Source organism: Heloderma suspectum, chromosome 5 (assembly GCF_057233095.1).
Source record: "Heloderma suspectum isolate Gila_16-S chromosome 5, 16-S_ref, whole genome shotgun sequence".
Lineage (NCBI taxonomy): Eukaryota > Metazoa > Chordata > Lepidosauria > Squamata > Helodermatidae > Heloderma > Heloderma suspectum.
Window position 1 is genome coordinate 121,047,137 of NC_139462.1, and position 14,424 is coordinate 121,061,560.

Genomic DNA, 14,424 nt, shown 5'->3' on the forward strand with positions numbered 1-14,424 from the left:
TCAATGGAAATGCAGGCTTCAGAGCACTGATCTTTTTGTAGGGGTGGTTCAGAAACTACAATCTGATCATTTTCCATTGGTAAGAGCTGCCATTAGACAGTTGTTTTAAAATTCCTTACAACAAATGAAACTGTGGCACGAGCAACCCTGGCAATTATACCATGTGGTCAGACAAATTTAAGCAGCAAGGGAGACAAATAGGTATATTTGCTATAAAGTCATTTCTGTCACTCTAAAGCAATATATTATGTCTCTGCATTGCTCTTAGCATAAATCTGCCTTAATATGTTTGTGGACAAATATGTAGCTTCTCAGAAATGAAGAACAGACCCTACATGAGAACAGATAGATGCTCTGATCCTTTTTGTTCTGTGATGTACACAAGGCGCTCCTGCCCAAGTGGGCTCCCTCATCGACTTCCATGGGGCCTCCTCCCCCTCTCCATGTCACGAGAGTTTTAAAAACTGGTAGTGAACAGGGACGCATTAACTCCCACAGTTCTGGCCTGGGGAATAATCTTAGCCCACCAAATTTATTTTTTTCTGGGTACTCATTGGAATGTGAATGGTAGATCCAGAACATTTCTGGATTGAGGCTCCCTTATTTATTATTTATTTTGGATACTTCTATACTGCTTAACATAATAAAATCCCTAAGTGATTCACATATAAATATTAAAATCAGATTTAAAATGCATTATTAAAATCAATTCCAATTACAATAATAGTATAGAGCAATACAAGGAGCGGTAAAATGGAGCAGCATGATTAGTTAAAATTAATTACAATAAATTACAAGCCAGGGAAAGCCTGGGTGAACAAGTGCACTTTCAGGAGACATTTGATACATGCCACATTTTCTGCCTCCCAGACTGCACGGGGGAGGGTTTTCCAGAGTTTCCCCTTGGTGTCATCAACCTTTGTTTGTGCACTAGGCCAAACAATGGCCAGCATGATATGAGGATGGAGGCTTTCTGGACCCATTCCAGACATTTTCTGGAGTCCAGAGCATGGCTGGCCTTACCATTAGGCAAAGTGAGGCATGGGCGGGTGGTGAAGGGTGCAGAGCAGTGGTAAGGTGTTTGAGAGCAGGGCTGTGTATGCCACACAGTCTTCTCTACACCCCATTAGCTAGCCTGCTCTCCACAGGTGCAATGAAGGATGCTGTTCTGTCACTAGTCTCAACGAAAGCTTCCATATGTGGGATTGGGAGAGGGGATGCCATCTTGTCCTTTGCCTCAGGCAGTAAAATGTCTTTGGCCAGCCCTTGCCTTGAGGGCTACTCCCTGCCAGGGCTCTACCAGACAAATCTGACACTAAGAGCCAAACTACATCTGATGCAGTAGATCTGTGAGCTGATCTCCCAGTGTATTTTTATTCTCCTAAAAGCCACCACTGCTCTTCTCCCCCAACCCCTGGCCCCAATTTAGATTGGTGTCACCATGCTGGAGGTGGGTTTAACTCTTCCCCCTGCACCAGTTCCCCAATGTAAATCACTCATCCAAAAAAGTTGTGCTCCTGTATTTCTCCATCTGTGGCTAATGCCAATCCAGTTCACTCCCAGGACTGCAGCCTTGATCCAAATTGAGTGGGGGAAGGACTATAGCTGCTTTTAGTAAGATAAAAAGACCCCAGAAAGCTTTTATTTGAATTATTTGTATTCCACCTGTTAGTACAAAGTCCACACAAAGCAGGTTACAGAATAAGCATAAAACAGGACAATGCATCAGGCGTGGGCAACTTCCAGGCTTCGGGGGGCTGCATTGGTCCCCCAAGCCCCACCCCCAGGGGGCGTGCTGCCAAAATTTGGTGGTGCAGTGGCAGCAACAGCAACAAACAAAAATAGCCTGCCTTTAAAAGCCAAATGTGTGGTTTGCTGCTGAAATTAAGTGGTGCAACAGCAGCAAAAGGGGCTATTTAAAAGCAAAATAGCCCTTTTTGCCATAGCCATGCCACTGAATTTTGGCAGCAAACCACGCACTTGCCTTTTAAAGGCAGGCTATTTTTACTCGCAGCTGTGCCACCAAATTTCAACAGCAAATTTGGCAACACAGAAAGAGGGGGCATGGGGGGGAGGCACAAAAAGGCCAGAGGGGGCTGCATGTGGGGGCTGTGTTGTCTATCCCTGCAGTACATACAAATAAACAGCATTGGTTAAAGCATCCTGAGCAAGCACCAATTAAATCCTGCAAGGATTTGACAAAATACAAAATCATTCAGGTACAGGCACTGTCTATTTTTGACAGTTTCTGAAAACAAATCTATTTATTTATTTACAATATTTATATACCACTCCATATCTAGAACAGATTTCAGAGTGGTGAATGCAAAAAATAAAACAGTAAAAGAATAAAAAGATTAAAACACCACATTAAAATTTTACTTGTTTAAAAACACAATGCCAATAAAAAACGTAACTGGTCAATTAAGGAATGCCTCCTGGAACAGTGCTGTTTTCAGGCGGTGTCGGACACAGTGCAATGTTGGTGCCTGCCTGACCTCCAGGGGCAGGGAATTCCAAAGAAAGGGGACCACCACGCTGAAGACTCTTCTCCTGGTGGACTCCAGTTGGGCCATAGGTCCATGTGGGGCCACCAGGAGCAAGCCCTCCAATGATCTGTGACCGGGCAGGTTGGTAAGGGAGAAGGTGCTGTCTCAGGTATCTTGGTCCCGAGTTGTTTACGGCTTTGTACACAAGTACTAAAATCTTAAACCTGGCCCGGTAGCGAATTGGCAGCCAGTGCAGTTACCTCAGGAAAGGAGTTGCATGCTGGAAAGGGGCAGCTCCTGACAACAGCCGAGCTGCTGTGTTCTGCACTAGCTCCAGCTTCCGGAGCAGCCGTAAGGGCAGCCCCACATAGGGCACATTGCAGTAATCCAGTCTTGAGGTTACTAGCGCCTGTACCACTGTGGCCAAGCTATCCCTGTCCAGGAAAGGCCGTAGCTGGCAAACCAGCCAAAGCTGGTAAAAGGCACTCTGAGCTGCCATGGCCACTTGGGCTTCCAGCGACAGTGATGGATCTAGGAGTACTCCCAAACTACAGAGCTGATCTTTCAAAGGGAGCGCAACCCCATCCAGAACAGGCAGTGAGCCTATCGGACTCGGGAACCTCTCATGCACAGAGCTTCCATCTTGCCAGGATTCAGTTTCAGTTTATTGGCCCTCATCCGGCCCATTATTGAGCTCAGGCACTGGTCCAGTACTTGCACAGCCTCTCCTGATTCAGATGTCATAGGGATCTGGTGATTCTCCTGATTCAGATATCACAGGTGCAGCCCTAGAGCAATGTACATGATTGTTGTGTCCTACTTCTATTCTTTCTGTAAACTGTTTTGATTAAGAAATGTCCCTGATGGCATTTTTTTACAGGCATCCTCTGTTTGGTCGCAATGTTCCTCTTTCGAGTGGATCTGGGTTTATTATGTCAGACGCAGGTTTAATTGTAACCAACGCCCACGTAGTGTCCAGCAGCAGTACAGTGACTGGACGGCAACAGTTAAAAGTGCAGCTACAGAATGGGGATACATATGATGCAACAATCAAAGACATTGATAAGAAATCTGACATAGCAACAATAAAGATTAATCCACGGGTAGGTAGAGAAAAGATGACTGCAATGCGCTGCATGTGTAGCTGTCTCTGAAAAGTGTTTGGAATGTACAGCCAGTGCAAAATATAGTGGCTAGACTTTGAGTGTGCTTTGAAGACCCCATGAGACCAGTCTTGGAACAACGTCATTGGCTTTCAGTTTGTCTCTGAGCACCATTCAAGGTGCTGGCTTTGACTGACAATGTCCTAAATGGTTTGGGGCCGGGATACCTGAAGGCCTGTCTCCTTCCATATGAACGTGCCCCCAGTTGGTGATCATCAGAGGCTTTGAAATATGTCCCACCACCTAAAGAGGCTGAGTTGGCGAAACCTCAAGACCAGGCCTTTCCAGTAGCAGCACCCCAATTATGGAACTCTTTCCCATGCAAACTTAGATTGGCTTCTTCCTTGTTTTGCTTTAGATGGGCAGTGAAGACTATTCTCTTTTGTCAGGACTTTAAGTCTGTATAATGTTTTGTTGCTCTTCAATTTTAATTTTCCCAAATTTTATTGTGTACAGTTTTGAGTGTGTGTTTGCTCCTCTGTTCCTTGCATTTATGAGAAGATTTAATATATTTTTATTATACATTGCACCAGGCATCTGGTAGGCATAGAATACAATTTAGAAGTTTAATAAATAAATGAAAGGAAATGCACCCAATATTTGCTAAATGCTGATTACATTTAAATCAATAAATCTGGTGTGTTGTATCTCTTCTCGCTTTCTTGAGGCATCAATCCATCCATTTGAACACGTAATTTTAAAATTAAAATTAAACTAGTACTTGAAGTGAACCAAAGATTTTTTCTAGATTTCAAATAGGTAAATTTTCTGACTTTATTTATTTGATTTGTACCCCACCTTTCTACAAGAAAATAGCACTCAAGGTGGCTTACAATCATAGCTACTCAGGGGGGTCCTCTGCAGTAAGACGAGTAAGTTATTTACTCTGACATGTAAGCTCTTCAGGTTATACAAGGCCTGGTGGACAGGGCCTGCTTGTTGTGGGTCAGCTTACTGAGCGTTCAGTCAGGTGGCATGGCTGGTACTGCAGCCTTGGAAAGCAGAGTTCAGTCTATGAGGTTTGTGGTAGAAACACAGCGCAGGAGGTAGGAGCCTAGCTGTTGGGAGCCCTGGCTTGAGACAGACAAACAGACCCCCCCCACACACACACACACCTTGCCTTAAGTGGTGGGGACTTTGTCCAGAGTTGCCCTGTGAGCTTCATAGCTGGGAAAAACGTGACTTCAAATCTCTCACATGCCAATCCAACTACATTTGTGACATTACTACTTTTGCTCACAGGAATATCCTTTCCAGCCTGAACCCTACTTCTGATAATGTCATTAAAATTTTTCCTGTGAGCTTGATGGTTTGATTTGCTTAGCTATAATCAGGTTTTTATCTTCCAGAAAAAATTGCCTGCCCTGTCAATGGGCCAGTCTGGTGATCTGAGACCTGGGGAATTTGTTGTGGCTATTGGGAGCCCCTTTGCCTTACAAAACACAGTGACCACAGGTATTGTCAGTACAGCACAACGCGATGGCAAAGAGCTTGGCTTGAAGGATTCTGATATGGATTACATTCAGACTGATGCTATTATCAATGTAAGTATATGCACCATGACTTCAGTAAATCTCAAAAATAATGAAGTACCTGTTGGTCATTTTCTACCAATCCATCCATAAAACCACTATTAATGGAAATACAGTTAAGTATCACAGTTGACAGTTTTTCCAGTTTGCAGCAGCCCAGCACATTCTGCCCTCGGTCAACACTTCTTTTGATTCCTTCAAAGAAACTGTTTGAAAGCAGTCTAAATAATAAAATGAATGAATGAATATTTTTATTTTGGTCCAAGACCAGCGCATAAATAATAACAAATGTACAAAACTCATGCTGTCAGACCACATAAGCACAAAACAACATGATTAAAACCATACAATCCCAATATAAAAAATTATTACAATGTTAAAATAATGTTAAAATAATATTATTTTGTCAACACCCTCCGGCAAGTGATAGCAGCTGCACAAAAACAGGCCACTTTTGCTGTTATATGGGGATTCTGATCAGATAAAAAATATGATAAGTAAAATAAAACAGATCTGCCAGGGATTTGTTGTAAAATCGGGGTAATAAAAGTGCATCGAAGATCACGATAAAAAGAACAATAAAACAAAACGTGTCCAACTGTCTCCACTTCCCCTGATTCACAAGGGCATAAGCGTTCTTGATATGGGACCCTCTTAAATCTGCCTTCCAAAAGTGCAGATGGCAAAACATTGAATCTGGCCAATGTAAAAGCCTTTCTGAATTTGGGAAAAATCAGATTTGACAAATAATTTGCAGGCAAGAGTGCCCTCCCATTGTCCCTGAAATCAGTATGGCCAAACCTAAAACCTTTTGCAATTCAATATCCCAGATTCGCTGACGGATAGTAACGTTGGCTTTTTCGTATCCGAGAGCTACAAGGGCATTAGGGGAGAATCCCAGACTTTGTAACTTCTCATCGAATGGCCTTATCCATTTTGTCTGAAAGGCATCAATTAAAGTTAATGGGGCCACTCCCACAGGAAAGAAAATAATCTTCAACCAAAGATTTATCTTATAAACCCATGCATAAGCTTCTACAGAAATTTGCTCTGCTTCTAATAATAAAATTACATTTGTGGCCTCAAATTTTTCCCACAATCTATCCCTTGAAATGAAGTCAAAAGCTGACTTAAAATCAATGAAGGCTGCATATAGAGTCCCGCTGCTGGAAGAATATTTCTCAACAAGATGTTGAAGAACCAATCCTTGATCAACTGTAGATCGCCCTGAACTAAAACTAGCCTGCTCGTCCTGCAGCGTATTTCCTTGCTCTAGCCAGTTCTGCAGTCTTTCATTAAGATGGCTGGCATATAATTTGCTGATAATACTTAGCAGGCTGATTGGTCTATAATTTGGAGGATCTATCTTTTCCCTTTTTTATAAATTGGGACAATAATAGCAAGCCCCCAATCCTCCGGGATGGATGCTGAATGATCGATGAAGGTAAATAAAGCACCTAGCACTGGAGCACTCTCTATTAGCCTTCAACAATTCAGATGGAATGCTATCACCCCCCCGGTACCTTACCAGATTTGAGCTTAGAGATAAGGTTAGTAATTTCTGACATGGAAACAGGTGGCCACTCAGGAAAATTATTTATATTAGTCTTTGTGACCTGTTGACAGTATTGACCTCTTGCATAAATATCTCTAAAGTGAGATTCCCAGACATTAACTGGAATATGATAATGCAGACAAACTGTTGTATTCTGCCAGGCCTTAGAGACAGTCCTCCAAAATATAGCTGTATCGTTTGTCCTTGATGCTTTTATCAAACATTGCCATGTCTTTATCTGGGCCTGTTTCTTTTTTTCTTTAATTAAGATTTTATAACTCCTTTTTAACACAAACCACTTTGTTGGGAGTGTTGTCAAGGCCCTGTATTTTTTGACTAAAGATTTTTTCATGGCAATGCATTCCTGGTCAAACCAGGGTTTAGACTTATAGGTGAGGGCATATTGCTCTTGATGTTTTTTTTATAATTCAAGCAATTTTGTAGAGAGAGAATCAGGTCTTGAAACAGATCCAGAACTTTTACCGAAGAGTCTGCTGCTAAAATAGCATTGCGAAATTGGATACTGCTGCGGAGTACAATAGCTCTCTTATGACAGCCTCAAGACTGGCAGACCACTTAATATGTGAAGCTCTTACTTCAGCCTCTAGATTTAGCATTGGCTCCTGTTCTGCAAAAGCAATCTGGTTATTCAGATTTAAAGATAATACCAACAGTAGGTGGTCACTCTCAGTGCGCTCTCCCACCTCATAGCTGGACACCAAATTTAGCAAATGGTAGGAAACTAAGAAATAATCAATTGTAGACGCACCCAAAGCAGATAAAAAAGCAAATTCACCTTTCCTATCACCCTCTACTCCATCATTCAAAATAACTAGATCCAGTCTGTTTACCATTTCCATAAGGCAAAGCCCAGCATAGTTGCATCTCGTGTCTTTGGATTGTCTAAGAGGTAATGGGTGCACCTCCTCTATTTCAGGAGGTAATATGTGAAAATGAGAATACAAGTCCTCGTCATTTTGCCCAATCCGGGCATTAAAGTCCCTTGCCACAATCACGGAGGCTTCTGGACACAAGACAGACATCTTATTAATATACTCCTCCAATTTTGACCAGTTATCCTTAGTTGATTGTTTTTGTTGTTGCGGGGGCAAATAGACATTTATTATCAGTAGCCCCATCGATCTAAGATTAATTACTAAAGAGTGGCAAGGTGAGACAGATGGACTAGTTTAGTAATGGAGGTTCTGAGTTTAGTGGAAACCAGCAAACTCAGACCCCCTTTGGAGCATCCTCCCGTGTGACTAGATACCGCTTGGAGAGAGTATGCAGCGAAACCATTCAGATCTAACTCCTCCCTTGCCCAGGTCTCTTTCAGTAATAAAATATCAAATTTATTAATGAAATCTATGAAAGAAGAGTCTGATACTTTACTCAACCATCCCGCAATGTTCCAGGATAGAAGTCTTAACTGGGAATTAGGTTGGCACTGTGTTTGTCAATCCAGGGTAGGTGGCAATCCGAAATTCATAGTGATGTCCTTGCTTCTCATTCGGTTTTGATTTTTTTGCATTCCCCTCTCAAAAGCCCCCATCTCTTTTTCCAAATATTCGATTTCATCAGCTGTTGGGCTCAACCTGCTGACATTTGAGATCACTGGATGGCCAGCATATGTCTGGTAAATAGGAGTTGGTATCCTCTCAGACTTGGCCAATTCCTCATCTTCTAAAAATCTCATATCAGACCAGGTGGGAAACTTTGGAACTACAGAATTTTCGTTAGCTATTGTAGAAGCTGAGTCCCTCCCAGTACATTTTTGCATGCTTTTATTTCCTATTGGATTAATCTCTGTTACAATACGACAGTTCTGGCTACTCCTCTCCACCTCAGGGTTCTCCTGCATAATTCCCTTCCTTTCCTTCAGGCTACTGTTTTGTTTTGCCAGGATAAGATCCTCTGCTACCCAGTGTACACCTTTGCTATCAGTAGATCCCTCTTGTTCTGCCTGCAAATCTATTAGAAGAATTCTCAGAGCCTCGAAGCTCTGCACAATTTCATTTTGTGCTTCTAGAGGCAGGGCACCAAAGGAGTCTAGGAGCAGTTTTTCCTCACTGGTTAATGGTTTCTTCCCCTCACCCAGTAACTGCTGTTCTTCTTGAATGTCAGCATCTTGAATACTAATATTTGCAATGCACTTTGGCCCTTGAGTCTTGAGGGTTTTATAGCTGGAGGGGACTTCCTCAATGGAGTCCAGATCAATTAGATCTTGAGTGCTGCTAGCTTCCTCAGCTCCATTACCTTTTATCTGAATGTAAGAGTAGCCAGCTATAGCCAATGGGGGTGCCTGGTTCTCAAAGTATCTTAAGACTGTTATCCCCTTTTCCAAGAATATGCCCCTGCTATTATACACAGTTTTGGCTAAACCTTGCTCTCGAAAGGTGACCACTGCACTAGCGCAAAAATAGTTGAAGTACAGATATTCCACATATACTAGGTCAATGACGGTAAACAAGCCTGGGAACACCTTATCTAAGATTTGTAGAAGATGTAACTTACGTTCCTTCTGTGCTAAGAACCCTTTAGGTTTAGGGTAGTTGGATAAAACTAGCTTATTACAGTTCATTGCTAAATTCCAGCTCTTGTTATTTAAAGACATCTTCTGGCATATTTTTATTCCTGACAGCACAGGTGACCATGGGTCCTGTAAATTAGCATCCTCATCCTGGGCTAGTGTGGATGGATAGGGCTGTAGCGAGGGCCTCTCTGCATTGTGAAGCTGGGGTCTGGCATCGCCGTTTTTATTTTCTTTATTCTTAATTTCCATCTTAGTTGTCTGTTCTATTATCTGTTTGGGATTATCTAATAATTTTAGAAGGTTCTTAAAATCCATTTCCCTAAAACAAGCCCCCTTTATATTTTTTATATTCTTACTCTTCTTTAATTGATTATTCTCCTTCTTTCTAACCACACTTTTGCATATCCTGTTCTTCCTCACTATTAGCTTATTTGCCTGTGATTCATATTTACTAGGCTTCGTCCCTTGACTCTCTTCTTTTAGTCTGGGGGCAGCCCTTTTAAAGGCATCCACAAGCGTAGTCAGAAGTTTGTTGCATTCCGACAGGAAGAGTGTAACGTGTTCCATATCCTTCGTTAGTAAAGAGAGCCAGCCTTCAATTGGTAGGCTGTTACTCTGATGGGAGGACTCTTCCTTGTTTGCTTTTTCATCACTGCGAGCGAACTCTGAGCGTTGTCTCAGCATCAGTTCGTGCAGCCGATTATTGTTTACAGGTGGCTGCATTAACTCATGTGATGCTCTATTCTCGGCAGCTGCCAACTCTAATGCAAGATTTACAGATGATGCGTCCTCTTTTAGATCTTGAATGCTGCCTTTAAGACATACAAACCAGTCTAAGATGGAATTTGATGTGTGTAAAGCGTCGTCATCCATCCCCTTCTTTTCCTCCCTAGCTGGAAAGAACTGGGTAATCTTCGCTTGATTTTTTCAGCCTTTTAGAGGGACACTCTGTATGATCCCCAGGGCTCTGTACGCCTTTCTGGTGAGCACCATTCCTTTACCTATTTCCAAAGTTAAATCCAAAACGAATGTAAACAAATAACAATTGCTGTGAGACACCACCTCCAACTGTTTGCACTCTCCTTTCTCTCCCTTCCCCCAATGAAGGAGAAATTTAAAACTCACACACGCAGAGGAGCTGCTGAATCACAAGGTTCACAAGGGAAGGGCTTTCAGAGAAGCCTGCTTTCCGTAAAGCACAGCTTTCCGGAAATCCTGGATTTCCAGCTCTGTCTCCTATGCAGTTTATATTTCTGGAACCAAACTCAGCACAGCAACAGTAGTGGCCTCCTTGTTCTCTCTCTGGGTGGCCGCGGGTCTTGGCAAGGGCCCCGTGAGGCAGGCCACACAGTGTGATGTAGATCGCCTCCTATGCGACGCCTAGTTAGACGCCCTTGGCGCGTTGCTGAGGTGCTGCTTCTGGCAGCCCCGCCTTACATCCCTGTTGGGCGGGGACAGAGACAGACACAGGCTCAGGCTCCACTGGTGCGGCAGGCTCTGGCCAAGCTCCTTCCTCCCAGGCTCTGGCCAAGCTCCTTCTCCCGAAATAATAAAATGACAAGGACTACTTGGGTATAGTGGAATGTTTCCTATTGACTGGTATAAATGTGTGGAATCCATGCTTAAACATTTATCCTTGTCTTTTTGTTTAAACCTTGTAGAACTTGGTGCATTGTTATCCATTAGCGCATCAGCTTGAAGGGTCAGTTTCAACTCTTGACCAATCCTCATTCACTAGTTGGGCTACCGTGAACTATTTACTGACTGCTAGTAGCAGCAGTGCTGTTTCCTGGGTCTCTGTAATGACCAAGATTTGTTGCCTAGCGCCTCTCAGTGGTGCTGAAAGAGATGCTGCGGTAGGCAAGGTCTCTCTGCAATTGCTTAGGAGGCGATTATGGCAGGGTCCGCAACTCTGTGGATTTGCAAGAGTTGTGTTGCCTTTTCTCACTGCCTGGGCAGCCATGCTGGACTCAACTGTAATTCCCTCACCCTGTGTGTGGTGGGGTCTCCTACCAAAACATTTCTCGGAAGAGAGGAGAGAGGCAGACAACTCTGTCATGTGCTGCTTGAACTTCCCAGTGTCACAGGTGCAAAGTTCCAACCCTGAGACATGCAGGAGAGAGTGTGTGGAGGAGAGAGGGCAACTGAGTGGCCACCCACTTCAATCACTTCTGTCTTTCTCTAGAGTGAGCGGGAGGCACGAACATCTGACTAGTGATAAAACATGGGTTGACTTCCCTACACCTTTCAATCTGATCCTTAAGAAAATAAGGGTGCAATCCTATGCATGTTTAGACAAAAAAAAGTCCCGTAGCTCAGCATACCTCAGCCACCATCCCGGTTGTAGGACTTCTTTCTCTCCAAACGTGCATTGGATTACACCCGAAGTCAGTGAAGTGCACACACTGTACCTTTTTGTGAGGCACAGAGCGTGAAATTACTAATCAAATAATGCAGGGAACTGGAGGACTTTTTTCCTGTCTAAACATACATTGGACTGTGCCCTAAATCTCTTTGCAATATGATTTTCACATTGTGAAATGCATTTTAACATTCTCTGGTATTGTTTTACAGTATGGAAACTCAGGAGGACCTCTGGTAAACTTGGTAAGAGCTCCTTACATTAACAGAGCCTAATTATATTTATTTGCTTGCATAATGTGGTGAAATAGTTGTTTTAAAAGGGGGAAATTGGAAGTAGTTACCAAAAGTGTTGTCTTTATATCCTCAGTCTGGCGAAATCATGTAGTTGTTGTGTATTTATCAAAGTGAGAGCAGATGTTTTCAGATGTCACAAAATCAGAGCCTATGTTTATCTTTCTTTCCTATGCCATGAAAACAGGAGTGTGAGGAGGACAGGTCCATGAAGGCAGTGATGATATCCAGCTCTGTCTCTCCTAATCCAAACCAGTTCTTATATTCTTGATCTCCAGGTCTATTCTGAATGGCTGTGGCTTTCCAACATCTCAAGATGGGAGAGGTCATGCCCAGCCCTGTTTTTCCTGTACATGAAAAGTATGTGTTCCATCACTGAGCTATGGCAGATGCCTTGGATTTATTTTGTGATATCTGAAAATGCTGTAAACGCCTGACCCTCTGGTCCACTGGGCAAGGCAAGTGGCTAGGATCAGGTGCAAAGGCCAGTGCATCAGTCCAGCATCAGAAGTGCGGATGGATGAATCTGTCTGCTTCGCTTTCTGTAACGTTCACATTTTTTCAAGCACAAGTACGTTCCACCCCATTTCAACATCAGTTCATGATTTTTTTTTAAGTCTGCACAAAAATTCATAAACATTTTCGTACCGTTTCATATACACAAAATTGTACACACTTTTGTACACATTTTCCCCTCATATATGCATTTTTGCATACATTTCCCCTAATGTAGTCTCTTGTACACTATATTTCCTACCATATACATTTTTATACTCATTTTTTGAACCAAGAACTACATCCCAATATTCGGAGAAGTGCGAAAACAAGAATAACTGCATTCCAGTTCACATATTAGTCTGGAAAGAGTGAATTAGGTTGATTCATATTAAAATGTGAACCAAACTAAATTTTCCCCAATCCCTAATCAAAGTCATGATGTCACATATGTGTAACAAAATGAAACTGGTGCAATAACTGAGGATGGTGCAGCTCTTTGGTCAAGGCACTGAAACAATCCAGTGTGGACAGTTTGTGTATGTGGTGCAGGCAACGATGGGGAGAGTCAATGCCAGGCCCAACCCTCTCCATGTCAGAAGGGTGAGGGGGACCCCTTCTTCTGGGAAGTATTTAATCAGAAAGAGGAGCATCAAATGCCTCAGCAGACAATGCCTACAGAGCTTGTGCTAGGCACAAGTGACAGTGTGATGCAACATGCTAACCACGTAGTATACATGGCCAGGCAGTGCCACAGGCCCACACCACTAAGACTATAAAGGGAAGGGCCTGTGAGAGAGAGAGAGAGAGAGAACAATGAGTGGGAAGTTTCTGAACAAAGGGCTCACGTAGATTCGGTTTCATCAACAGAAGCCTATGGAATTGTTCATAGATGCCTTTTTATGCTTGGAAAGCAGTGTAGCATTCAAGCAAAACTGGCCAAAGATCTGCAAGCAAGATAGTAATTAGTCAGAAGATAATGGAGAGAGGAAGTGCAGGAATTGATCACTGTGTAGGGCTGATCACTGCAGGTAGAGGTTGGGTGGGGAGGATCCAGTCTGCGCACTCGACAGTTTGTTGAGTAGAATGTGCAGAACACAAGCTTTGTGCAAAGTCTGATGGTTGGCACATGCTGGGAGCGGTCCTCTTCCTTGCTGGAGCTGCATGGTGATGTCAGTTTGCAGTGCAACATGCACATGGCCAAGGTTGACAGTGTTGTATTTCCAGGAGCTGTTTCAAAGCTAGGAAAAAGATCTTGCAGTCATCTGCCCCTGTCCAGTAAAAGAGATCCAGACATGGAAACATATCTTTCTTCATGGATCTCTGCTGTGAGTCTTTGCACAACACCGCAAGAGGAAAACCCTCCCAACCAACGTTCCCATGTACACACCTGTGGCTTTTGCACTATGCTTGCTCTGCAGTCCAGGTGCACTTCCCCCCACACCAAACCACTTCGTGGATTATCAGCACTGTCAGAATTGACAGTATTGACAATTTACAGTATTATGTGGGAGTGGGGGAAGAAGTGTCTTGCCAGAAGCCTAGAATTCAGGCTGCTTACCTGGACTGAGGCAAATATGCCACACATACACACACACACATGGCTTTTTGCACCCAGTGCTATGACAGAATTAAAATTATCAGGACAGTGCAAGAAAATACGAGACTTACCCTCATCAAGTCATTTGTTTTGAGCACAGCTTTGTCTGTGACTGAATCCCTGGGAGATACTGTTTGCTGACGGAGATAGTCTCTCTGCCCTTGGGCTGACAAGGTGGAGCTGAAAGCCAAATAGCTGGCTGATGACATCTGTAGCCTCTAGTGTCTGGGGAGGGGTGGAGCCTCTAAGGCTGCTTAGGCACTGCATGATATGGTTGATTCAGATCATCTTTGCATTCTCCATGTTCAGACACAGATGCTAGATTTTGGGGACATTTGATATGCCCTGCTGGTGAGCTCCCCAGAGGTGGACCAGCGAGACCTTTGCTATCTTCTGATGTTA

General features: G+C 43.2%; 1 protein-coding gene across 1 annotated transcript in view; it reads left to right on the forward strand.

Moving 5' to 3' along the window:
- Positions 1 to 14,424, forward strand: part of HTRA3 (HtrA serine peptidase 3) — a 54,162-nt gene that overhangs the window by 17,280 nt on the left and 22,458 nt on the right. Inside the window, exons 3-5 of the mRNA XM_084857150.1 lie at positions 3,370 to 3,592; positions 5,002 to 5,196; positions 11,847 to 11,879. Of these exons, the coding sequence (XP_084713276.1) occupies positions 3,370 to 3,592; positions 5,002 to 5,196; positions 11,847 to 11,879 (451 nt within the window). The remainder of the gene's footprint in view (positions 1 to 3,369; positions 3,593 to 5,001; positions 5,197 to 11,846; positions 11,880 to 14,424) is intronic.